This window comes from Arvicanthis niloticus, chromosome 3, assembly GCF_011762505.2.
Source record: "Arvicanthis niloticus isolate mArvNil1 chromosome 3, mArvNil1.pat.X, whole genome shotgun sequence".
Taxonomy (NCBI): domain Eukaryota; kingdom Metazoa; phylum Chordata; class Mammalia; order Rodentia; family Muridae; genus Arvicanthis; species Arvicanthis niloticus.
In genome coordinates this window covers 44161476-44186924 of record NC_047660.1, presented here as the reverse complement: position 1 = coordinate 44186924, position 25449 = coordinate 44161476, and the positions used below count along the sequence as shown (strand labels likewise).

At 40.1% G+C, this 25449-nt stretch overlaps 1 protein-coding gene across 1 annotated transcript in view; it reads right to left on the bottom strand.

Moving 5' to 3' along the window:
• The window catches only part of Gtf2f2 (general transcription factor IIF subunit 2), a 109081-nt gene that overhangs the window by 72862 nt on the left and 10770 nt on the right, over positions 1 to 25449 (bottom strand). The window contains exons 3-4 of the mRNA XM_034497152.2: positions 19957 to 19975; positions 18679 to 18823 (exon numbers count right to left, since the gene is read on the bottom strand). Of these exons, the coding sequence (XP_034353043.1) occupies positions 18679 to 18823; positions 19957 to 19975 (164 nt within the window). The remainder of the gene's footprint in view (positions 1 to 18678; positions 18824 to 19956; positions 19976 to 25449) is intronic.

The following is a 25449-nucleotide window of genomic DNA, read 5'->3' as shown; positions in this document are numbered from 1 at the left end:
GTTATGATGGGTGTACGGCACTGTAAATATACTAAAACTAGCAAACTGTATCCTGTGAATTGTGAATTATAATTCAATAAAACTATAATATAAAAAGTAACATAATGTAAATGTATTTTTTTCTTTATAAGACCACAAAGTAATGCCAAATTCACTTATTAATGTGATTGGATTATGAAAAACAAAGAAATTCAAAACCAGGAAGCTTTCACTCTAGAGCTAATTATCCATATATATTACTCTTTGGAATGGCTCAGAGAAGAGAAATCCCCAAGAGAGAGGCACCCTGGACTAAAGTAATTACTATGAGGTGATGGAACCTGGATTTGCTTTTACATAAACCAGACACGGCAGATATGAAAGAGGTAAATCATTAACAACTAGCCATTTATTAGTCGTGTGTGAAGACTGAGTTATGACTCAAAGTGGAGGGTTTATAAATTCTCTGTACTAGATTTTAATTTTCTATATAAAAAGAAAACTGTAAGTAGCAAGCTTACAAAATATTAATAGTATTATGAAATCACTTTTATAAAGTGATCCGTGTTTCTACAAAAATAGCCAATGATTTTCAAATAAATCTGGTTGGTTGAATAGCTTACACAACTCTGCAGTAACCACCAAAACAAAGCAGAGTTCTTTAAAATCAAAGTTTACAACTTATATATAACCTTATTTGATTTAAAGCTGATAGAATCCGATTCTTACTACTTATAAAATGTCACTACAGCCAAGTAACAGTAGTCAATCAGACAATATATCAATATACCAACTCAAATTAGCTCCAATGAAGGCTAGTAATTATCACAACTGGAAGGACCTAAACTAAATTATAAATAGCTATTCCTTCCACTAACGAGTATCTATGAATAATTATGATAATATAAACACTTTTGCAAAGGTATTTAAAGCAATTTTAGAGTCACATATATTCCAGAGCTATCGTAACTGAGGTACTGTGCACTGCCTGAATAAAAAGCCGAGATACAATCCTGTAAAACAGACTACCAGAATGAACAAAGACAATGGTTTATTGTTGCACACTTTGCCCACAAATGTCAGAAACATTCCTTAATCTTTGGAAGAAACAACAAGATGTACCTTATTGTACATATAGCTGTGACGGCTAACTTCAAAAGTTAACACTGGGTTGGTTTGTTGTAGGAAAGTGGTAACCCCCAATCATGGTGTGTGTCTGAGGAACCAAGTGCTAAATGGTATTTATTTCTCTTTCCCCAAACCTTTACTTCTCAGTATTTGGAGATGTTGGCACCAAAGCATCGCACCATTTTTCTTATCAGAAGAGGGCAAGGCAGGAGGCAGAGCAGATGCACTCACTGTGTATGGCTTCTAGCCCTACACTTCACGCTCCATGCACCATCTGCCATGTTCCAAGTTCCTCACAAGCTTTCCACCCCTTATAAATGCCACTTCAGTGTGCAAGAGGCTTTACTTGCTGGTGTGAAACACTTAACTGAGATGCTAGAAGCTCCTGGAAACCTTTCTCACTCATATAATTCTGTTGTTTTAGCAGGTTGTTTTGTTTTTTTCCTCTTTTGTTTCCACTAAACTCCCTTCTTATCCATCCTCTACATTCAATCCACTGGAAACAGAAACCATGCTTCTTCAGAATACTTAGTATTCAGGGATAGCCATCTTTTTATCCATAACCCCTTTTATTCTTCTTCCATAAGCAGTCAGTCTAATCTCAAAACTAGTCACCTGGATGCGCTCCATCCTGGATGAGTTCTGGAATACCAACTCCCAGGTGGTCATGTACTTAGATTCTCTATATTCTCCAGCTTTCTGAAATAACCTCAAAGCTGCAGAATCTACTAGAGTAGAAGTCACTCTAAAAGGCCTTTGCAAGGGGGAAATATTCCATGTACAAAGCACCTCATTAACTTAGAAAAAAATGTCACTTGGTAGAAACGATTTCAAAAATAAAAAACTTATGAAAATAATTCAAATAAATTACCTGCATCACTGATTCAACTGACATTCACTTTCCACAAATACTTTTACTTGCTTCTAAGTCATGTCAGACTTAAAAGTTATAGTAAAAAATTAATTGAAGCCCCAAATTAAATGATAAATTTACCAATCTATGTGTCTCGATGAGCTAACTCCAATCACATTTATTTAAAAAGAAAAGGAAAATATATGTTGCTAGTACAAGTCTCTGGTCTGCCTTAACAGAGTGTTTCTGAAGTGTGGTAATTTTTTAATACTGTACTATTCTAAACAACATCTGTATCCATGTAAAACCTATGCTTGAAAATGTAAAAAGTAATGTACATTAGAAGGGAGATGAAGTTGCTGAGGGTATGCAGAGTACTGGTATAAATCTATAGTTAAAAATCAAAGGAAGAGTTGAATGTGGTGGCCCATACCTTTAACCCTAGCATTTGGGAGGCAGAGGCACGTAGCTCCCTGTGGGTTTGAGGCCAGCCTTGGCTGTACCAAGCCAGTTAAGGCTACATACTGAGACCTTATCTCAACAAAACAAAACAAAAAAAATCAAAGTAGTACTGGTAGATGGCTTAGCCAGGAAGGCACTTACCACCTAGGACCTAAGTTCAATCCCAAAAACCCACAAGGAGAGAAGTGGCTCTCTTGCTTCTGACCTGCCCCCCCCCCCAACACACACACACACACACACACACACACACACACACACACACACTACACAGGAAAAAGGAGAGACGGGTGAGGGAGGAGAGGAGAGGAGAGGAGAGGAGAGGAGAGGAGAGGAGAGGAGAGGAGAGGAGAGGAGAGGAGAGGAGAGGAGAGGAGAGGAAGAAGAGGGAAGAGGGGAGAAAGAAGGGGAGAAGAAAGGAGGAAGAAAGGGGGCCGGGGGGTGGGGGGAGGGGGAGAGAACCAGCCAAGGCATACATATATACATGCTCTAAGACTATTACCCTAAAAGTATCGTTTCATTTTTCTGCATGCAAGAAACATCAGTGTTCACCAAGACACAGCAGAAAAAGCAATGAAAACTGCTCTAAGCCATGTTTTTCCTTTGTTAAACAGTAGAGGTATTCATCTGAATAAATGGCCAAATTACAGTATTAACAAGTTAGACAGTAAGGGGAAAAAAACCTATTACATCACCACAGGCATTAAATTCGACAGTCACAAGTTAAGATACTGAGCTGTAAACAACCCTGGGTGGAGAAGGTTTTTTCTCTATGAAGAGAGACAACCATACTTTCATCCCTAAAATGTTTTTAAGAAAGGCTCTTCAGAAGGAAGGATGGGGGAAGCAAACCAGTGTGCATCTGTTGGAACAGTTAGATGTCTGTAAGAAAGAATCGGAACACTGACACACATACAGAGTGCTTTTTTTTTTTTTTTGGTTTTTCAAGACAGGGTTTCTCTGTGTAGCCCTGGCTGTCCTGGAACTCACTCTGTAGACCAGGCTGGCCTCGAACTCAGAAATCCGCCTGCCTCTGCCTCCCAAGTGCTGGGGGATTAAAGGCGTGCGCCACCACCGCCCGGCCAGAGTGCTTTTAAAACACCCATCGGCACAGACCTCAGCTGCGAGGTTCTCTTCAAACACAGCCTTCTTTCAGTATATGCTGGCTCCCCATCATCGTTTCTCCCTGGCCAGGCCACGGCTCTCTACTTCTACTAGTTGGTAGGGAAATACAAGACTGTGGTTTCATTTCAGAACCTTAAAGAGCTTACTGAGTGATTTTGTATAATGGAATATAAAATGATAAAAGAAATTTATGCTAAACTTAAACTTAGTGACACTGGTCTCTCTCTTCTTTTGATAAGTATCTTTCATATTCCAAGTAATAAATTAATATTGTAAAGTAAAGTTTGCATACGAGTTATAAACAATGCCTCTCCTGTAACAGACACATCTGAAGCACTCCCTATTCATACTCTATGCACTGCCCCCTGCTTCTTAGATTTTGGTCATGTCCAAACCTAACTGTTATTAATTTTATACTCTGGCAAATGAAAATAACCCAATATTCAGTGAACAGCTTATCCCTAGCAGTGTCTCAAATGTGACCCCGCACCTTGGATGTGACCTAGAAATGATTTTCTACTCTCACACATTTCATCACACAAATTCTTCAGTCTATAGAAAGATCATGCCACCATATAAAAATGACTTTATGAACTGCATTTCCCCAGTGACGCTATATAATAGAAACAATGTTTACTTGGACAGAGTTGTATCAAAATACAGAAAACAAAATGTATTTAAAAAGAGAACATTAAAAATTAAAGAAGCCACTGGAATTTGAGCATTAACAGCTTCCACTAACTATACCTATGAAAACATTTGGGAATTTAATGTTATTTTTGTACATATCACAGTGGTTTGTGGTTGGTATTCTTTTGAAAAAAAGAATCCATACAGAGGTGTGTCCTGAGAAACTTAAGGATGAAATGATACTCAGAACTCTAACATAATCCTGCCGGTGAAAGGGCAGTGGCTGTGCTCCATCAGAGTAGCACTACCTACCCCTGGTCTCCTGGGATGAAAAGAAAGGCATGATTGCTCCTAGGGAGGCTTTAAAAATAAGACAAAGGGGCTGGCGAGGTGGCTCAGGGGTGGCTTTTCTTCCAGAGGACCTGGGTTTAATCACTAGCACCCACCTGGCAGCCCACAAACAACTGTAATTCAAGTTCCAGAGGATCTGAAGCTCTTTTCTGGTCTTCTCCAGCACTGCACACAGATTGTGCACAAATATACATGCAGGCAAAACAGCCATATACATAAAGTAAAATTAAAACTAGAAGGTAAAAGACAACAGTTAAAAACAGAAATGTTTTAAATTAAATTCTGTCAACAGCTTAGTTTCAAAACCTCAAAAAACAAAAAACAAAAAAAACAGTTAAAAAAAATAATGTAGACAATGAACCCAGTTTTTTCCCCATGCCGACTTGGTTTGTAAAGTTGCTGAGTTTATTCCTAAGAACTTGGGGATATAAGAGTCTAAACAAAGAAGCATCTTTAATGAACTGGAGGCAACAAGAAACCACAAGGAAAACAGACAAGCATTTCTATATCCCCTGCCATTTTCCCTGGGTGTGACAAGTTTTCTAAGGTCTTCATAATTATTTTACTAAACTGTAAATAGCCAGGTTTGGCCAAAGGTAGGTATCAAAGTATTTCAAGAATAGGTAAATATGGGGCTGGAGAGCTGAGTTAGCATTTGTTCTTACAGAAGACTCAAGTTTCATCCATCCAATAGCACCCCTACTGAATGGCTCACAGCTATTTGTAACTCCAGCTCTGGGGAACCCAATGTCTCTGGCCTCCACGGGAACCAGCACTCATGTTTATATACCCACATGCAAGCAAACACCCCCCCCCCCCAAACACACACACACCTGACACACAGACAGCCACACATACCTGTAGGGAATATAGTAAGAATTAGTTTAAAAAAAGAATAGGTAAGTATGGCATACAATAAAAGTAAAAATATGTTAATGCTTTCTGACTTTAATAAAAAGGACATACAGAATATTTGACATAGAGATCCATAGTGAAGTTATTGATTTAAAAGAATCATACCCAATAAATGCTAATTCAGAAAGCATGAGTGAAATGCTATCAGTCTTAGAACATTGGGTACATTAACAAATTTATATCACTGATGAAAAAAATAGGAAAAATTGGGGCTGAGCGACAGCTCAATGATAAACAGGACAGGCTGCTCTCCAGAAGACCCAAGCTTAAGTTCCCAGCTAACTCCAGTTCAGAGGGTCCAATGTCCTCTTCTGGCCTCCTCCAGCAACACACATACATGTGCTGCAAAGAGAAACATGAAGGCTTGCAAAAGATCCATACACATAAAAATAAATCAATCTTTTACTTTAACTAGAAAATTAAAATGGGCCAGAAATTATAGCTGGAGCCTTTTGAGGAACAATATCCTAAATGTTAAGAGACTCACAATGAAAACATTGTCAGTAGGATCATGACAATACAGATGATGAAGAGGAGGCTACATCACCAAATTATAAAAATGCATGGGTGTCACGGCTGAACAGAATGTGAGCATCTTCCACACTGCTCTACTGACTAGTCACAGTTTCACTGCAAACACTGGGCTGTTGAGCCCACTGATGCAACTGTATCACAAATGTCTATCAAAACTACAGGACTTTTTTTAACTCTTAAAAAAAAAAAAAACACAAAGAAAAACTAATCTTGTGGATGTATACTATACACCTTCTAAAACTGCTCTATTATCCAAGCACTTCCATCATTGCTAGAAACATAGAGGACACTGCTTAATTCAGCTCCAAAACTGTACTGGATTTCTCCAGTTAAACTGTAGATACGTAGAGAGCACAATGAGCCACACTCACACTGCAGCTCCAGAGCAAGAGTTCCCTCTGGAGAGACAGGTGTGGGGCTGGGACGAGGAGGAAAACAGGAACCAGTGTACCTAAAATCATCTATGGTCTTAAAAACAGAAGTGGTTGTACTTACAAAACGTGACAACTGGAAGCAGTTCTAAACTGGTCTCTACACTTTCCTAAAAGTTTTAAACTACTGCATCATAAAAACTGAGGGCTGCCTACGATGGCCTGGGAAACATATCAGCGCCTTGCTCAGCGATCATCACAGATGATCTCCTGCAGTAGATAGGAACAAATACAGAGACCCACAGCTAGACAACAAGCAGAGTGAGAGACCTTGGAACACCCAATTCTAGAAGGGATGTCTCCATCCAATCCCACACCTCAGGTCTCAGGGTGAGGATGGAGGACACTAAGGAAGCAAGGCCTTGCAGATACAGCAGACCTGATGAATACAGGAACTCTCAGAGATGGTGACTGCACGCACAGGTCTAAACCAGATGGGGTCCCACTGCTCAGAGTGGAAGTAGACACAAGCCCATAGCCCTAACCCAGAAACTATCCCCAACTGACAATTACTCACAAGGAAAAATCAGTTTTCTCCAATGGAGTCTCACTGTGTATATACAAACCTCACTCATGGGTTTTTATATACCCATGCTAGCAGCAGATGGTCACTGTAAAACAAACTCAATGCTATTTTTGGAGATATTTTAATGCTTTGTCAGGCTTTTTCCCCCTTTGCTGGTCTCTGGCTTATATCTAATACTTTTCAATTCAATCATGTGCAGTTAGTATATGTGGCTTTTTGTTGTCGTTTTCTTTTTCTGTTTGTTTTGTTCTATTCTGGATTTGGTTTGTTTTTTTTTTGTTTTGTTTTGTTTTTTGTTGTTGTTTTGTTTTTGCCTGTTTTCTAAAGAATAAGAAAGAAATATTGAGTTGACTGGGTGGGGAGGACCTGGAAGATGATGTGGGAGGGAACCATAAGAATATATTACATGAAAAAAATCTATTTTCAGTAAATAAATAAAAACAGGAGTAAATCACTAAATCTTACTGGATTTGTCATTCTCAATATTATTTCTGACCATCACTCTCTATCCCAGGTTCTTTTAATCTCCCTCACCCTGTCCTCCGTTTAAGGCTGCCACATAAGGCAGCTCCCTATTTCTGAACACACCCTTGAATATGAACTGCACAGACACTCCTTTTAGTCTCTTCCAACCACTGAGAAGGAAACATTTCTACTATTGGGCTCAGTGTCCCATGAGACAGAGTTCAAGCAGTTGGCAGTGAATCCATAGCAGACATGAGGCCAACCACAAACCTAGGAGGCAGCTCAGAACTATACACAAGAGTGAACCCTGATCTCTACCTCACTTTGCTCTCCTCACACGTGTTGAGACTGCTATGACTGGTAAGGAGTCAGCAGAGGAAGAAGGTAGCAAACAGCGCTTTCCTCCTCTTGTGGAAGCCTCGCCACTTAATCACTAGGGAAACAAGAAAGCCCACTACAGTTGCTAAGGTACACCGGGCTTGGAGATAACTGAGAAACATACAGGAAGACAAGATGGGAGGACAGAGGAAAGCCTGAGTGGTGTGTGTTGTTGGCATGGGTCTGGTGATACTAAGAACCATAACCTTAGAACCTTAGGCTTAGAAAAGATCCTTGCCTTAAAAAAATGGCAAACCCCCACCCTCACCAGAATACGGTTCAGAGATGGCAAAGCCTTCCTCTGGTCCATGTGCAGGTGTTAATATTGTGCATAGAAAATGTTCACCACAGCCCACTACTCCCCCCATACTATGACCAGAATATTGTTTCTCTATGGAGACTGCACGAACCTATCAAGATTAGCTAAACCTGCTTCGCCATTCAGCTGTACCATAAACCTCACCTCCTGGTTCAGCTATATGCAATAACCCTGCCTCTTTATCCAATTATACAGAATAAACACGCTGAGCTTCCCGGGTGCTGGGCAGGGTTTCTTCATCAGGGGGCGCAGACTACCCAGCCCCAGCTTTTCTGTGTGACCATTAGTCATTTGTTTTTTCTTCACTCTCTCATTGCCCTAGACAGGTCCCTCCCTGAGCCATACAAAGACAAAGCAAAACTAGAATGTCCGTGGGGCTCAGACGCAAGCATGGACACAGATATTTGCAGTGACAATTCTGCTAGCTTCTTCAAAAGGAGACTGTTTAAACATTTTTTAATAAAAGAACCCATCTTACTTTTTGTTGAGGTCTTTCACCAACTAGGAGCCCACCTAACTCAGAAAGCTGATTGATTAGCCACCGAGCTTCAGAGATCCACCCACCTGGCTGTGTCCCCCCACTTCCGGGATTACAGACACATGTCACCAGGCACAACCTTTTACAGGGCACAAAGATCTGAACTCAGGTTCTCATGGTTGGGAAGCACACTACCAAAAGAACCATTTCTTTAAGGGAGTCTGTTTTTAAAAGATATTTCAACAAAAGCAGTAAGAGAGGCTAATCAGACAACACCCAGGAGCTTTCATTTTTCACCTGCATGATTTAGCCCACAGAGGTCCCTCCCTATAGGGTTTTGGAGAGACTTTGGAGAGGCAAGTCATTCCTTGGGCAAAATAAAACAAATACTTAAAGAAAACTGACTGACTACAGCTCAAGTCCAGTTTAAAAGTACTCTTAACAGCAACCTCAAATGCTGCAACAGGGGTGTAATTGCTCAAACCCAGAACTGGGTCTAAAGATCCCTAGGGGATCCTCAAGATCTTCTGGGTATCCAAAAGGCCCAAACAACTTTTATTAAAATGTGTGATTGCCTTTTGCTGCCCTGATTCTTGCAACGATGGCACGAAAGGCAAGGTGGATGAAACTGGTATTGTCACCAAAAATCAAGGCAGTAGCAACAAACCTCAGCAGCGTTTTCTTCACTACCTCATACTACAGGCTTCTGGTTTTTAAGAATTTGGTCTCACTTCAGATGTCTCCCTCAAGTAAACATCCTTTAACATTTTGGAAAGCCAAACGCAAGGCACAGAGCATTTCCACCACTACTGGTATATGGCTGCTTCAGGACTGCACAGGGTGACTGAGCTTCGAGTAGGTTTGGCGTTTTTTTTTTTCCCCCAATGAAAATCATTGTTAACTTGGAAAAAAAAGTCAACTGACAGATAAACTAGTTATTTGGACTCAAGTTATTCCGACAATATGTTTTTTCAAACTTGAATGAGAAACATTCATCCTTTCAAAGAAAACACCTCAACTGAACTTAATACACAGGTAGATTTTCTAGAATTTTAAGTTTGAAAAACTTGTGCCCAGTGCCTTAAGCTCAGCAACTTTCTATATTAGAATTCTCTTCTTAGAAAATCAACAGCCCCGCTAGTGAACACAAGTATTCTTATTATCCTAAGAGGTGGCACTGAAAAGAACTGTTGAAGTCATGAGTGAGGTTGTTATTTGTTTGTGGTGGGTCTCTCTACGTAGCCCTGACTGTCCTAAAACTGGCTATGAAGACCAGACTGGCCTTAAACTCACAGAGATCCTTCTACCTCAGTTGGGACTATAGAATAGGCACACACCATTAACACCTGGCCTTTAACAAGGGGTTTAATCTGTCAAAAATTCAAAAAGTTGGGCCAATAATATGCTACTACCCAGCTTCTGCTAACTTTTTAGGACAAGGCTAAGCAAAAATCTCTAGGAGCCCATCCTATGGCAATTAGTAATATACATCTATGATAACTTTAGTAAACAGTGGAGGCCATGCTTCAAACCAGTGGAAAACAATCTAATGAGAATATATTTTGAATGCTAACAGGTTCATATGTATATAATCAAGAGCTGAAATTCAAATCTCTCAAAAAATCAGTATCAGATGCTCCATCCCCTACAAATGGGGTAAAATGCAGCAGCTATGTTCCCCCATAAGACTCCAAATATCAACTTAAAATGTAGGCACCACCAGACTGAAAATTCCTCAGTGTCAGCTCAAGATTTCAAAATGTTAATAATTCTGCATCCATAAATATTTTCATCAAACTTATACATTCTAAATCACACTATATTCTACGCCATACTGGGCTGTGATACAGTATTAAAGTAAGTGTTTCAGAGTATGCAAGGCAAGTCAAAACCAATTATCTCAGCTGCTACTTTATCTGGGGAATAGATCTTTTAAAATGTGTAGAGGAGCTAACCAAGCCTCACTACACATAACGCTGAACTAGGTTGATTAGCAAAGAGAAAGTGTGTGTGTGGTAATAAGGAAAAGCTGAGTGTAGAACGAGAGGAATTTATATTCAGTCCTGAATATAAATCAAGTATCTTAAAACAAGCTGTTAATTTCTAAAGGAGAAAGTCAATCCTAGTAAGCTGCTTCACTTTAAAGGACTGAAAAGTATTTCTAGTGTACATGTTTCTTAGCAGGTAATAAAGCCTTCACCTCATTCACTCTGATTCTATTCTACTGGGTACTATATATATAACCCTGAGACCTATCCTCAGCTCAAGAAGTTTAATTAAGGGACAACGTAAGCCAGAGAAATCTTACTGCCAGGTGAATCTAAGGAAGGTAAGTGTCTCAGTTACTTTTCTATTATTTTAACAAAACACACTGATTTATAAACTTATAAAAGCATTTAATTTGGCTTATAATTCCAAAGGGTTAGAGTCCATGGTTGTAGAGTAAAGGCATGAAGGCAGGCAGGAAGAGCTGGGAGCACACATCTTATTTATCCCACAGGTAGGAGGCAGAGAGACAAACTAGGGATGTTGAGAATCTTTGAAACTTCAAAGCATACCCCCAATGACAAGCTTCCCCCAACAAAGCTACATCTCCTAATCTTTCCCAAACAGTTCCATCAACAGGAGTCTAAGTATTCAAATATATGAGCCCCTGGGGGCCATTCTCATTGAAACCATGACACTGATGGTTAAAAATAGCTGAGGGTGGAGAGAAGTGGCAAAGTCCTAAAAGATAAGTGAGTTAAATGACAGTCACAAATGTGCATGTGTGATTTCTATAAGTGACCAGGTGAGGATTGTGGCCAAGCACCAGCGTACAAGCAATCTAATAACTATACGGCCAAGAGAACAAAGAACTTGAATTTATAGAGAATATGGAATGGAAAAGTGCATGTTTCCTATCCTCTGATTTAAAAAAATTCAAGTGTACGATTTATTGAGGCAACAAAAGATACAGGGCTAAACATTAGGTACGAGACTGCTGCCACACTGAACCAAGTCTGCCATTGCCTGCTTCTAGCCTTCCCTGCATATGTCTCTTCTCCAGCCGCCGGTGAGAATGAGCCTTTACAATGCAGGCTGACTTGCTTGATGCATTCCCCTGCTTCTCACTTCCCTAAGCACATCCTAAAATCATCACAAGGACTTCTGAATCCCTTCACATCTTTACTAACTCTTGCTCACCAGCCCAAGAATGTATTTTAGACTCATCCAATCCTGACTTTCCTGTTATTCCTGAACATGGTAGACTGGCTCTCACTCTAGGACATTTGTGGTTAAATGTTCCATCTCTGCCCAGAAAGCATCTGGCTGGCTAACAGCAGACTTGTGTTGCTTTCTTCAGCTTCCCTCATGACTGCTTCGGTCCGGCAGCCTTCGCTACACCCAGTCCCACCTAGAGACTCACACATCACCAAGTTCTGCTGCCAGCTTGAGATGTATGCAGCCTTGGCCTCTCTAGACTCCAGCTTCTGTGAGCTAACGCTGAGGAAACACCTCCCCTCTAGACCCCAGCTTCTGTGTGCTGACCCTGAGGAAACACCTCCCTTAAAATTTTACTCAATAATGCTAGTCTCTTATTAAGCACAGTTGATTCATTTACCCCTGTTAAGTAAAGACTTCACTTCTAGGTTCTTAATGCAAAATATCACATAAATAGCCTGATAGTCTTTCTTCCTTCTGAAACCTCACAAGCCAGGCCTCCGTCATGTGCCTTGCTCTTAATGTTCTTACTTTCAAGGCTCCCTTAACAACTCATTAAACTCTAGAAGCACTCAACAGCTTTTCCAGCCCAAAGTTGCTAACACCTTCACAATTCTCCCAAAAGTAAAGGTGGTCTTGTCCATCAAAGCAATATCCCACTCTCTGGTTCTAGTATATTTTCTGTTTCTGTGATAATCACCTTGACCAAAGAGCAAGTTAGAGAGGAAAGGGTTTATCTGGCTTACACTCACAAGTGTAATCCATCACACTTCAAGGACTCAGTGTAGCAACTGTTACCACAGATTAGCTGCCCCAGGAGACAGGAATCTGTCCTGTCCTAACACAGGACCTGCACTAGTCCATCACTGTGAGAAGTCAGGGAAGAAAACATGGAGACATACTCTTTACTGCTTCCTTCTTGGTTCTGCTCAGGGCTTCTTTCTGCAACTACGGACCACCTGCCCAGGAGTGGCACTACCCAGTTGACTGGGCCAACACACATCAAACATTAATCAAGAAAATGCCCCATAGACATGCCCAAAGGCCTGTCTGATGAAGACAATCCCACAACTGAAGTTCCCTCTTGCCAGATGACTCTTTATGTCAAGCTGACAAAAACCAACTAGTGTATACTCCTCATGCTGTTTCCCCAGACAACTGAAGTAAACAACTTGTTTACTGTTTATTGCTATCTCCTCTACCAATGAGGAGCAAGCACTACAAAGGTTGAAACTTCGCTCACTTAGGCTTCCTAAGCCTAAAAGAGGACATACACAAAGTAGCCAATAACATCAACCTGCTAGATTAATGAACTGCTTCCAAGAGATTAAAAAAACTAAATCAGAGTAAGAAGTCCTGCCTGTCTCCTTTTAGTACTTCCTAACTCAGTTTTGCCCATTCAGTCGCTCATGCCCCAAATCCCTGGAAACCACTGTAAGCTCTTGGCCACCAATCCCCTCACAGCACCAGAGGCTGTCAGAATGATCTGCTATCTCTAGACCGTGATCCCCCTTTCTACTCCCACTACAGCAGCTCAACTTTTCCTCATCTCTAAAGCCGACAATTGAGCTTCTCTGCTTTAACTGGGACTCTCTTTTGGGTAGAGTAGGCAGAGCAAAATGGTAAACAAGGAAAACGAAGAACAGCCAGCAGTAACACAACACTCAAAACTAAATAGTATCTGTGTTTCCTTTTCTTCTATTCATGCAATTACTCATACACTCCAAGGTCCAGTCCCAAGCTCAGCACTTCTGAAGAACCTTCAGGCAAAATACGTGCTCTTTTTTTCTCTGTACTGAATGAACCACATTCAAGGACTCACTGCAGCAACTGTTACCACAGATTAGCTGCCTCAGTAGACAGGAATCTGTCCTGTCCTAACACAGGACCTGCACTAGAAAATCTGTGCAACAGGTAAGTGAAGACTCGGTCAAAAATTGGCAATTATAGAGCAAAATCTGAGCAAAAGAAGGCTCAGTGGGTGAGGGCGCTTTCCCCATGCATGCGACCTGAGCTTGAATCTGGGTTCACATGGTGGAAACACATGGTGGAAACAGAAAGTCGATTCCCACAAGCTATCCTCTAATCTACACACACACACACACACACACACACACACACACACACACACACAGTATATATATTCATGTTTTCACTTGCCTACACAAACACACAAAATAAATATAATTTAAAAGTTAGGGACCCAAAATGAAGGGTTATAAAGGGAAAGTACATGAGGCACTTCCAGAGATAGATAAAAGACAGTAGAGATTCCAAAATCTCCACAAAATATTGAATTGGAAAATGAACCTTTTAGAAGTTCACACAAAAATGCAGAAGAGGAAGAATTAACCCAAGACAAGCTGAACATCCAATCAGGAACAAACAAATTTGGATGATAAAATATTAATGAGATAAAGACACATCTCCCAAATTCCATCTTCAAAAATGTAAAAGTCAAAGATTACTCAAAAAAAAATCTCTCAAAAACCAAAGTTACTTTAACAGAAGGAAAAAAGTTATGAAAACTGAAACTCTGAACATATTGAACTTAACATTTTAATTTCCTTATAAAAGTCTACATTTTACAGATCAGTATATTATTTAAAATAATGTCTACAAATATTTATTTTTTAAAACTTACCTATGTATTTGTGTACGTGTATGCAGGTGTGTGGTTGGAGGGCAAAGGTCAATACAGGTTATCTTTCTTGATTATTTGTGTGGATGGTGTCTGTGTGTGGTTCCATGTGTAAATGCACAGGCAGGTATATGCGCATGTGTGGAGACATCTTCCTTAACCATTCTACACCTTATTTTTTGAGACAGGTCTCTCCCCAAACCTGGAGCTCACAGACTAGGCTAAACTGGCCTGCCAGCAGCTCCAAGGACTCATCTGCCTCTGCCTTTCCAGTGGTAGGATTACAGGTCACAGCCACAGCCCGCTTCTCTACTGGTTCTGAGGTTTTCCTGCCTGTGCCATTTCCCTGCCCCCAACATAACTTTTAAAAGAAGCAGGTACATTTCTATGCATGAGGGAAATGCAAAAGATTCAAAATACTGCCTACATTTCAGTATAAAATACAAAGCTACAGCCTGTAAATGGTTTGGTGATTCATACAGTGGCAAAATTAATGACCAATCAAGGCAGGGCTACATCATAGCTATGTAGTTGTTCTTATCACAGACCTTAGACTCTGCTGAGCAATACTATGAGGACTTGTTTTTTTTAAAGGAGGAGGAGGAGGAAGAGGAGGAAAAGGAAGGAGGAAGGAGGAGGAGGAAGAGGTAGGAAGAAGAAGAGGAAGGAGGAAGAAGAAGGAGGAGGAGGAAGGAGGAAGGAAGAGGAAGAAGAGGAAGGAGGAAGGAGGAAGGAGGAAGGAGGAAAAGGAAGGAGGAGGAGGAAGGAGGAAGGAAGAGGAAGAAGAGGAAGGAGGAAGGAGGAAGAGGAAGGAGGAAGAAGAGGAAGGAGGAAGAGGAAGGAGGAAGAGGAAGGAGGAAGAGGAGGAGGAGGAGGAGGAGGAAGAAGAAGAAGAAGAAGAAGAAGAAGAAGAAGAAGAAGAAGAAGAAGAAGAAGAAGAAGAAGAAGAAGAAGAAGAAAAGAAAATACAAACAAAGGTGTATGTAGGATACAAACCTGTAACTCTGGATCTGCCACAGCAGTCAAAGAAGCCATTGACGTCTATTTAGAACTCTTCAGAAACCTAACTAAATCACTTCTAGAAGGCTGCTTTAATGATGAGAAACAGCAAAGTATGTAGGATTCCAAAGGAAGAGATAAACTGTTATTAACTCTAAAGCCTTGTTTCTTGGTCATCCACACAAATGAGAAACACTAAATATAAAGCCCTTACTCACTGGGCTTTTTCAAACAATTTTTATTACATGAGTCAAGTAAATTCACATATCTTAAAAAATAAACTTGAAAATAGTTAAGAGATAATATTAATAGTAGTTGTAATGACATATGTACACTGCTCTAAGCATTTTGAATATATTTATAATGTAATTGGAAATAATTATCCTGATTTCACAAAGAAAGAAATTAAAGGACAGAAAAGTACAAAGAAAGTCAAAGACAATGACTTACAAAGTTTCTGCTCTACACTAAGTTTAAAAGAGAACATACTGTCCAAACTCTAATCCAACTATCCTCCCATCTGTTCTGCTCTGTAAGTTCATACCCACAGGAAAATTAAGCTCTTCTCAAGGAACGGTCAAAATTTCATTCATCACAAGAAAAATACAACAGCAGAAAGGCTGCACGATATGAAGCACACAGGTGGACAAAACACTAGGACAATGGCATCCTTCCCAGACCTGTGCCAAGATAATCCTGAAATCCTAGCACTGGGAGGGAGCACAGGATTCCAGAAAGAGGAACACAAATGCTCACAAAGAGTACACTGAAGAATTAAAAGATGAAAACTAAAGAGCAAACTTTTTTTTTTTTTTAAGAATAACACGTTAGTTTTCTAAATCACAACCAGAGCTAACTTATGCTTGGAAAAGTTCGTCACATAGTTATAAATACAGAAAAGATAGTTTTTGTGCTCATTTGAGCCTTTCTGGGGACTCTGCCTCCAGAGTCATAGGAGCTCAGTCATGTTGCTCAGTCCTAGAAGCCTCACAGGTTCAACAATCTTCAATCCCATCATTTCAAACACTGACTTCAGACTGCTTGTACATGCATGCACTGTGTCCTGAACAATGTAACAAACTATAAACAGCTGTTGACCTGTGGGGAGCAGCCATCATCCTTGCAGCCATCCTGAGCCATATACCCTGACAAGAGACTTGATTACAATAGCCTACAACAGCTGAGCACACTCTGATAACATCTTGCTTTAGATACCCAGGATTTTCCCTTGGGTGTGTGAGACTTAAAGGTGTGTGACTTAAGGGCGTGACTTAGAGATCAGATTTAGAGACAAGACCTAAGGGCATGACTTAAAGGCATGACCTAAAGGCATGGCTTAGAAGTGAGACATATAAAAGGTGAGAGGCAGACAGAAGAAATTATTATTAGGTATTAGGCACTTGGCACTTGGCGGAAGAACTTGGAATTAGACATTAGGCACTTAGCACTTGGAACTTGGAGGCACTAGGGACTAGGAACTGAAGACTAGGGACTTGGACTAGGAAGAGATACTGAAGAATAAACAGGATTGAATCACACTCTGTCTGGTCTCCATTCTTTGAGTCCGTCCTCACTCTCTCTCTTGCTGAACCCCGACCTGTGGACCGGAGGGGCTCTAACAGTTTAGCCCCCAAGGCTTTTGGCAGTGCAGGTTCCAACACTGATAGAGTGGTCCACGACATTTTGGCCCCCAAGTGTGGGGCAGCTTGGGCTGCAACAGTTGACCCAGCTGAGCCCCTCCCCTAAACAAATGTGTATTTTCTATACTCTGTAGCCATATTATTGTGTACTGTGTAAAGATTATCATTGTATTGTTGCAATGCTGATTTCTCTGCTCCCCACATCGGGTTACAATCCAGACACGGCATTGTAATGCTTATTCTAAGACTCTTCCCTCTCAATGTTTGTATAAACATCATTCCCCATTTATTCTAACAGGTCAGCCAATGACTGAGCAGGGGAAAGCAGAGCTGGACTTCTGATCCCAGCCTGGGGAGGGGTAGTAAGAGAGGAAGAAACAGTTACCACATGAAGAGGGCCCAAGAGACACCATGAGAACACACCTGGAGCAGAAAGAGCAGATCATATTAAGATGAAAAGTATCTTGGGGATTTTGGTTGGGAGGTAGCCAGATTAGCTCAGAGGATTAGAATTGATAACTTCTCAGATATTGTGCCATAATAAAGTTTGCTAATAAATCTTACAATTTCTGTCTCATTAATTTGGAAGCAAGCTGGGATAAAGAAAAAACAATCACCTTTAAAATTACTCTAACACACAACAAATTAACATAGCATCAAAATGATAAAAGTAAAATCAATCCTTCAGCTCTGGCTTTGTGTTCCTAAAGTTAGATTCATCACTGTTTTATATTCTCCATCAAGGAGAAAGAAGAAAAGAAGACTACAGCAGTTTATGCAGCTACTGGAAATCCAACAGCTGAGTGTATACAGCTAATACATCAGTTCACACAATTACTAAAATCCACGCTATCACAAAAATGCTATGTGAGGCTTTTTTAAAACAACAACATTCTCTTAGTATATATAATATCTTAACAAAATTAATGCTTTTCTTTTACATAACCAATAACCTTTTGGATAGAAGAAAATTAATTCTACTGAACAGAGGGAATGCTGCTTTAATAGCAGTGTTCTAAATTCAGTAAAAGATAAAAGTAAAAAACTAGTGAAAATAAGCCAGCAAAAGTTTTCCTCCATATTTAATTAGCAAACTGAATGGATTGCTACTGGGTTGTTGAACTGTTAAAATGTCACACTGCTATCACACACAATTTAAAAACCATACCTCATTCATAGAACTTTCTAGAAGCTAATGCCAATAAAAGTTAATTTTTATAAACTATAAAGGCTTTCAAAACACAAAGCACACAAGCACAGAAATGCAAACTACTACCCCACTCCTAATACTAAGCAATATTTAAAACGTAATTTACATTGCTCTATCTTAGTTCAGCAAAGCAAGTTAGGGCTGCCTTCGCTTGGCAGGACTCAGATTCTTAGAGAGCAGCTCTTCCATCTGTTCTGCTCTGTAAGTTCATACCCAAATGCTCTTCTCAGGGAACCGTCAAAATTTCATCATAAAAACAAAAAAGCCATACAAGAGCAGAAAAGCTACATGCCACACAAGTGGATAAAACAGTAGATGGTGGCCTCAAACAAAGCAAAGAGGTGTACAGGCTGAGACAGAAAGTCCATACAACACACACTGGAATCCTAGTGCACAGTTCTGTTCTCCCTTACCTGATGAACTCTCGGTAAACACGGTTAATGTCTGTCCTCCAACACTTTGCAAGACAAACGGATGCTCTCTAGGAGCACTGACTGAAGCTGGTTTCCCACCAATATCATGAATATTTGCGAGATCCTCATTCAAAGTAAATGATACCTAAAGGCCAAATTAACCAAAGCTTATTAAAACAGACATTTATATTCAAAATATCTATTTGATTATAAATTATTTTTTAAAACCTTAAAGATGTGAGTCTCTTAATCATTTATTTCTTAAATGTCACCATGAAATGCTTAATTCTCAGTCATAAACAAAAGGTTTTTTCCCCATATGTCATAATGATGAAGCTTGTCTACCAAGGTCTTCTCTGGTCTGTGGCTCAAGAAGTCTTTCCAGAACAAGACTCAAGTTACTTTTTTACTGACACATCCCGAAGACCTAACATGTGCTTGGCACATAGAAGAAAAACTGAGTATTTAATACTGAAAAATCAACTGTACTTGAAAAGGGTAAGGAACAAGCTATTTACTCTAAAAACATTAAACAGTCAACGCATAGAGTAAACTCCATTTTTACCCTTAACAGCTAATGTATGAATATATAGTATTTATTTTTAAATACTTCAAAATATGCCATTTTAAAAATAACTTAATAATATGGTATAGTATAAAAAGTATTCTTTCTAAATGATCTATACCATATGCCATCTCTCCCTTAAAGAACAATTGTTACATTAAAAATATTTATAAAAATCAATAGCTTTTCAACTAGACAGAAAGGCCATGAATTATTAACTATACAGCTACTATTATGATAGGTACCATATACACAGTATGAATTTGATTCAATGGATCAAAATCTAATATCCTCAAAATTCTACACCAAATGTCTCTGTCTCACAGAAGTAATGCTAAGTATTCTGTTTCACAGTGCTTAGAGGGGTAGGTCAAAGAAAAACATGTTCAAAATGAACTTAGAGGTCCTTTCATTCTTCCATGTAGCACGTACCCCTGTATGTATTCATGACCATCAGACATCCATTTCAACTGGAGTTTTCCAGAATATAAACAACTGCTCCAAATAACTGAATGTTCTTACTGTGGTTTGATTACTGCTGCAGATCTCTGGGACGAAGGATCTGAGGTGGCCCAGGCTGGCTGGAACACGCTATGCAGCAGAGGGTGCTCTTGAACTCTTGACCCACCCACCCCTTCCTCCCAAGCTCTGGAATTACAGGAATGTACCACCATACACAGCTCATGATTTCAATTAATTTTTCATAATCTTACCTCAGTCCTTCCTTGATTCCTAAAAGAGAAAAAAATATTTAAAATTACTTTGATTGCATATTACTTTCAAATAGAAATAAAAATCTAAAGACATGACCATTCTTGTTGTATTAAACTTATTTCAACTAATGTTTATCTTTTGCTCCTATTTGTAATCCTATTAGAGTAACCCATGCATTTAGTTTATGACTTGTATAACTTCTTTTAATACATAATCTTGTATTAAAACCTTTCCTAATTACATTAACTAAATAATGATTTTATCATTCTTACTATCTCTAAGAATTTTTAGTCTTCAATAGTGAATAAATGCATATCTTACTACTTCCTTTCTGAAAAAGATTTCATTTACCTAGCAAAATCTTGTTTTTTAGACTTAATTTATGTAGATAAGTGTCTTGCTTACATGTAAGTATGTGCACTACTACATACATGCCTAGTGCCCAAAGAGCTCAGAAAGGGTGTCAAATCTCTTGGAAATGAATGTAAAGTAAAATAAAGACAGTTGTGAACCATCATATGAGTGCTGGGGGCTAAACTTGGGTCAAGTGCTCTGAACTACTGAGTGATCGTTCTAGCTCCTACCTAAGAAAATCTTAAAATCATCACAAATAAGTGATCATAACTTGCTGGAAGAATAAAGTAAAGCAAGGAAGAGTCAGGCTAGGGTGTAGCTCAGTTGAGAGCACTGGTTTCAATCCTAAAACTCCAAAAAAAAAAAGAAAAGGGAACGGAAGAAAGAGAGGGAGGTGGGAAAAAGGGAAGGAGGGGAAAAGGAAATAAAAAGAAGAGTTAAGTCTCAACTGTGGGAGACCTTAAATTTCACAGTCCAAAGCATAGACTTTACTCTTTAGGTAATGAAGCACAAAAAGAAAAAACAAAACAAGTTCCAAGATGATCCAGCACACCTGACCCACAAAGTACAAAGACGAAGTAGAAACTGCTGTTTCTTCTTAAAACTCAGCTCAACCTGCCTTCAGTAAATCCCTCATTCACTCTGTTGTTACATGTCTTCTATCTCCATTAGGCACTGGGAAGAAGCACAAGTCCTTCTCCCCAAAAGTCTCAGACTGGCCTACAATATCAGTCCATCAGGCAGGACATGCCCACTGGTGCAACAGTGGCATGTCTGATACTGGACTATCAACTGTTTTTTCATGGAGCCCCTCTCCACAAGAGGAGAATTCATACTTGATACTGGAAACCTGGTGACTCACAACTATTCATGTAATACATGAAGGCAAAATCATACACATCCAATTAAAAAAAAATAGAGTGGTGAACTTAATGATGTTATTTAGGTAAAATGTCATGGTACCAAGCTGCCTTCTAAGTATTTATGTTTATACCCTAAAAGAAATGCTACTCTCAGCCTCAATCGGAGAAGCTTCTCTTTGCAGTGAATAGTGGTGAATGCAGAGGCCATGGCTGCTCTACGGGACTGAGAAAAGTAACTGCTGAGTGTTCATCCAGAAACAGGACATTTCTATCACTGACTCAGGAAACAGAGAGGAAGAGGAGGTAGAAAGACTAAGACCCAGAAAACAGAGAAATGTTGTTTTCTGAGCAGGGCACAGACAACACAGTAATGACCTCAGAGCAACCGTGGCTGTCTGCGATGAGCTAACCAAGGTTTAGCCTGTCAACAGCCAATCATGGATCAGGGAAGAATTTATGGGACCTTGCCCCTCTGCTGAACTGATGCATTCTAGAGGAGAGGCAACCTTAAGTTGTGTATTCACTGAGGAGCTACTAGGCTCTAACAGATAGTTCCAAACACATGGGCATACAGATGATCCTGGTTAAACACAGTAGAACTCTCAAAGAACAAACCAAACACAAAACAAGATCATGAATGTAGGAAGCGAGGAGTAATATGGATGATAGATTAGAAAAGTGGGGTTCTCAGAATGCACGTTATGCATGTGTGAAATTATCAAAGAACTGAGTAAAAGTTTAAAGACACAGGCTAATATGTCTTTAAATAATAGCTAAATCCATAAAAAAATATAAACAAACATCATGTCAAATATGACAAATAGAAGGCACAGGGTCTTTGTGCTCACAGATCAGCACTCAACAAACCAGGAATGTTAAACACCCAGGGTTGTCCCTTCAAGAGAAGTATAATCTGTTTTCCACTCAGAAAGTTGGGAATGGATTAATTAATAGCCTAGAGACCTCTGCTATCACTCAAGCCAGACAATCTCTGACTTTTGCATTATCTGTCATTCCTTCTTAGACTTTTATCAGGAGTGAGCAGTTTCCTCAGTCAATAGACCCCACCTGTAGTGGTTTGAATGAGAATGACCCACTTAAGCTCAAAGATTTTAACAGTCACTAGGAAGTAGCATTATTTGAAAAAATTAGTAGGTGTGACCTTGTTTGAGGAAGTATGTCACTGGAGATAAGCTTTGAGGTTTTAAAAAGCCCATTCCAAGTCCAGACTCTCTCCTCCTGATGCCTACAGATTCAAATGTCAGACTCTCAACTACTTCTCTAGCACCAAGTCACTGTGCACCTAACCATGATAATGAACTAAACCTCTGAAAGCTCTGTAAGCACGCTCCAATTAAATACTTTCCTTTATAAAAGCTGCCTTGGTCACAGTGTCTCTTCACAGCAATAGACACCCCTAAGACAGATGTTGGTACCAGGGACTGGGGTCTTGCTGTAATAGGCCTGACCATGCTTTTGTTTGGAGAAATGTGGTCTTTGGGTTAGAAAAGCAGTTGAATGTTGTAAGTATGGTGATTTGAACTATGGGAGTCTAGCTCAGAGCTTTTAGAGGAGATGAATGTTAGAATGTGACCTAGAGACTCTTCTTGTTCGGTTCTTGATATTTTTTTAGTGAAGAATGTGGCTGCTTTCTGCCCTTGTCCAAAACATCTACCTGGCGCCAAATTAAAGAATTTCGGATTAGTTGCTTTTGCAGAGATTTCAAAACACCCCAGTGTGGACTGTGTCATATGGTTATTGGTGGCTATACATACGCAGATCTATAAGGAAAGGAGCAAGCTAAGCAAGGCAAGTTAACAAAATATACGATTAGAGGAGAAAGGGGGCACCAGAAAGTGGAATGGATCTAAGTCCTGTGTTCAAGGAGATAAACAGATTAAAGAAAAGTCTGAAGTCAAATGGAATAGAGGGAGTGGTGACCTCAAGGCAAGTCCCCACCTAGCTAAGCTTCCAACTAGTGAAAAGGAATTTTAAAAAGCTTGTTTCCTCCCCCAACTCCCAAATCCCCCACCACCGGTGACTCCCATCTTTAATCCTAGCCCTGGGGAGGTAGAGGCAGGCAGATTTCAGAATGCAAGGCCAGTCTGGTCTACAAAGCAGCCAAGCTTAGGCATAGAACTGGTAAAAATGTATTTGAACAAGGTGGTCCATATTCCAGCTCCAGCAAGTGGCAGAAGTTGGCAAATTTGGCCATATGGTTAGGGCTTTAGAGTCAAGGAGAGAAAAAAGGGGGTTACAGAATCTTCCTCCATGGCTAAGGAAAGTTGCTGAGGCCAGGGGTCTGTGGGAAAACTCCCGAATAGAGGCCTAGGACCATTGTGTGAAGCTGTGAAGGTAAAGCCTGGATTGTGTTCCTAGATGCTAGAGATGCCAGAGCCATGGGACACCTGCCAAGGAAAGCTGCTAACAAGGAATAGAACCAGCCCAGGAGAAAGAAGTATGCTGCAGTCAACAAAGCTAAAAAGGAGTTGGAGATTTGAGAGCACTTTGACATCAGATGTAGAGATGCAGAGTCTGGAGTTTGCCCAGCTGGTTCTGTCTTGCTGTGGTCCAGTATTCCCTCACTATGCTCCCTTTCCTCCATTGTGGAATGTTAATAGATATCCTCTCCCATTACATGTCAGAAGTACAGGATTTGTTTTTTTATTTTAATTTTATAGGGGACTGAAAGGGTTAAAATTTTTCAGAAACTCCTAGCAGGCTGAGCAGAACCAAGAGTGCAGGTCAGCTTGGTTGTGTTTCAGGAACTTGGCTGACCACAAGATAGATGGTTGAATAGGCTCTTGAGAACAGCCTATACAAAATGTTCCCCATGACTGTTCTTTGGACCCTGTCACAAACTGAATAATGGGTTGGGACTTTCCACAGGTACTCTCCAATAACCCCCTTCACTCTCCCTGGGTTGTGGTCCCCCCCACCCCCGTTGTGGTTTTTTTCCTTGTGGCTTTTGGCTTTAAATTCCTTCCACCTCCATAACTCGGGGTCAAACCCCACTGCCCCTGCGTGGGCTACAGGTCTTGACCTCAGCATGCTGATCGAAATATACCTCTTTCTGATTGCATCCAGTTCGGTGTCTTGTGAGTTATTGGGCAGCCGTGAATTCCCGAGGTTTGAGTGGGGGGAATTCCTCCCTTTCGTGAGGACTTTAGAGGATTACAGTTAAGAGATTGTCATGAATCTCAGAGAAAATTTAGACTTTTAAACAGAGTGCCAGAGTGTGGAATGTGGTGGTTTGAAAAAGAGCCCCCAAAAGCCCATAGGAAGTGGCACCATTAGGAGGTGTGGCCATGTTGGAATAGGTATGGTTTTGTTAGTGGAAGTGTGTCACTGAGAGTGAACTTTTGAGATCTCAGAAGCTCAAGCAAGGTTAGTGGCGAACTGTCTCTTCCTGCTGCCTGCATATAGAACTCTCAGCTACCTCTCCAACGCCAACATATTAGCCCATGTGCCGGATTGCTTCCTGCCATGTTAGTCATTGATTAAACTTGTCAATTATAAACCAGCCCCAATTAAATATTTTCCTTTCTAAGACTTGTCATGGTCACAGTGTCTCCTCACAGCACTAAAACCCTAACTCTGAAGACAATCACTCTATAATGTTTACTGGATTAAATAGAGGTGACCACAAAAGTCCAGAAAACAGACTGAAGGTTTGCCCCAGATGGTGGTAAAGTAAAGGAAGGAGTCCACACGAGTTGTTTCGCTGTCGGAACCAACAGAAGAGGAAATGACTGGAGGTGGGCAGCAAGTGAAAAAAGGATGGATTAAAGATCACAATGACATTTCCAGTCTGGAAAACTAGAAAATTACCCAGATGCAATTAGAAAACACAGGAGGGGAGGGTAATTTCCTTTTTACATAATTATAGTGGCAACTTAGCTAGAATGAGGACAGATTAATGAGCTCTGACAGGTTAACTTCATAGGAAGCAAAAGCTTGTTGTTGAAAAACTAACTTTTTTAAAAAGGTAAATACATATACCTTTGCCTTTGTATGTGTTAATGAAGTAAACAAGACTTTATTGTTCCACATTAAAACTATCATGTATCTTTTGTGGCCAAATTGGACGACAACAACAACTAGTTTTATAAACAGCATCTCCAGAAAGCAATGAGGCAATCATCTGGCCCAACCTTCAGAGTTTATAAAAATGCTACAGATTTCCTTCCTCTTCCTCCTTCACTATGCTGAGGCTTTTCCCAACACCCACAAAGCTTCAAGCTCCACTCCTTCCTCTTGCTTTCAAAATAAAAC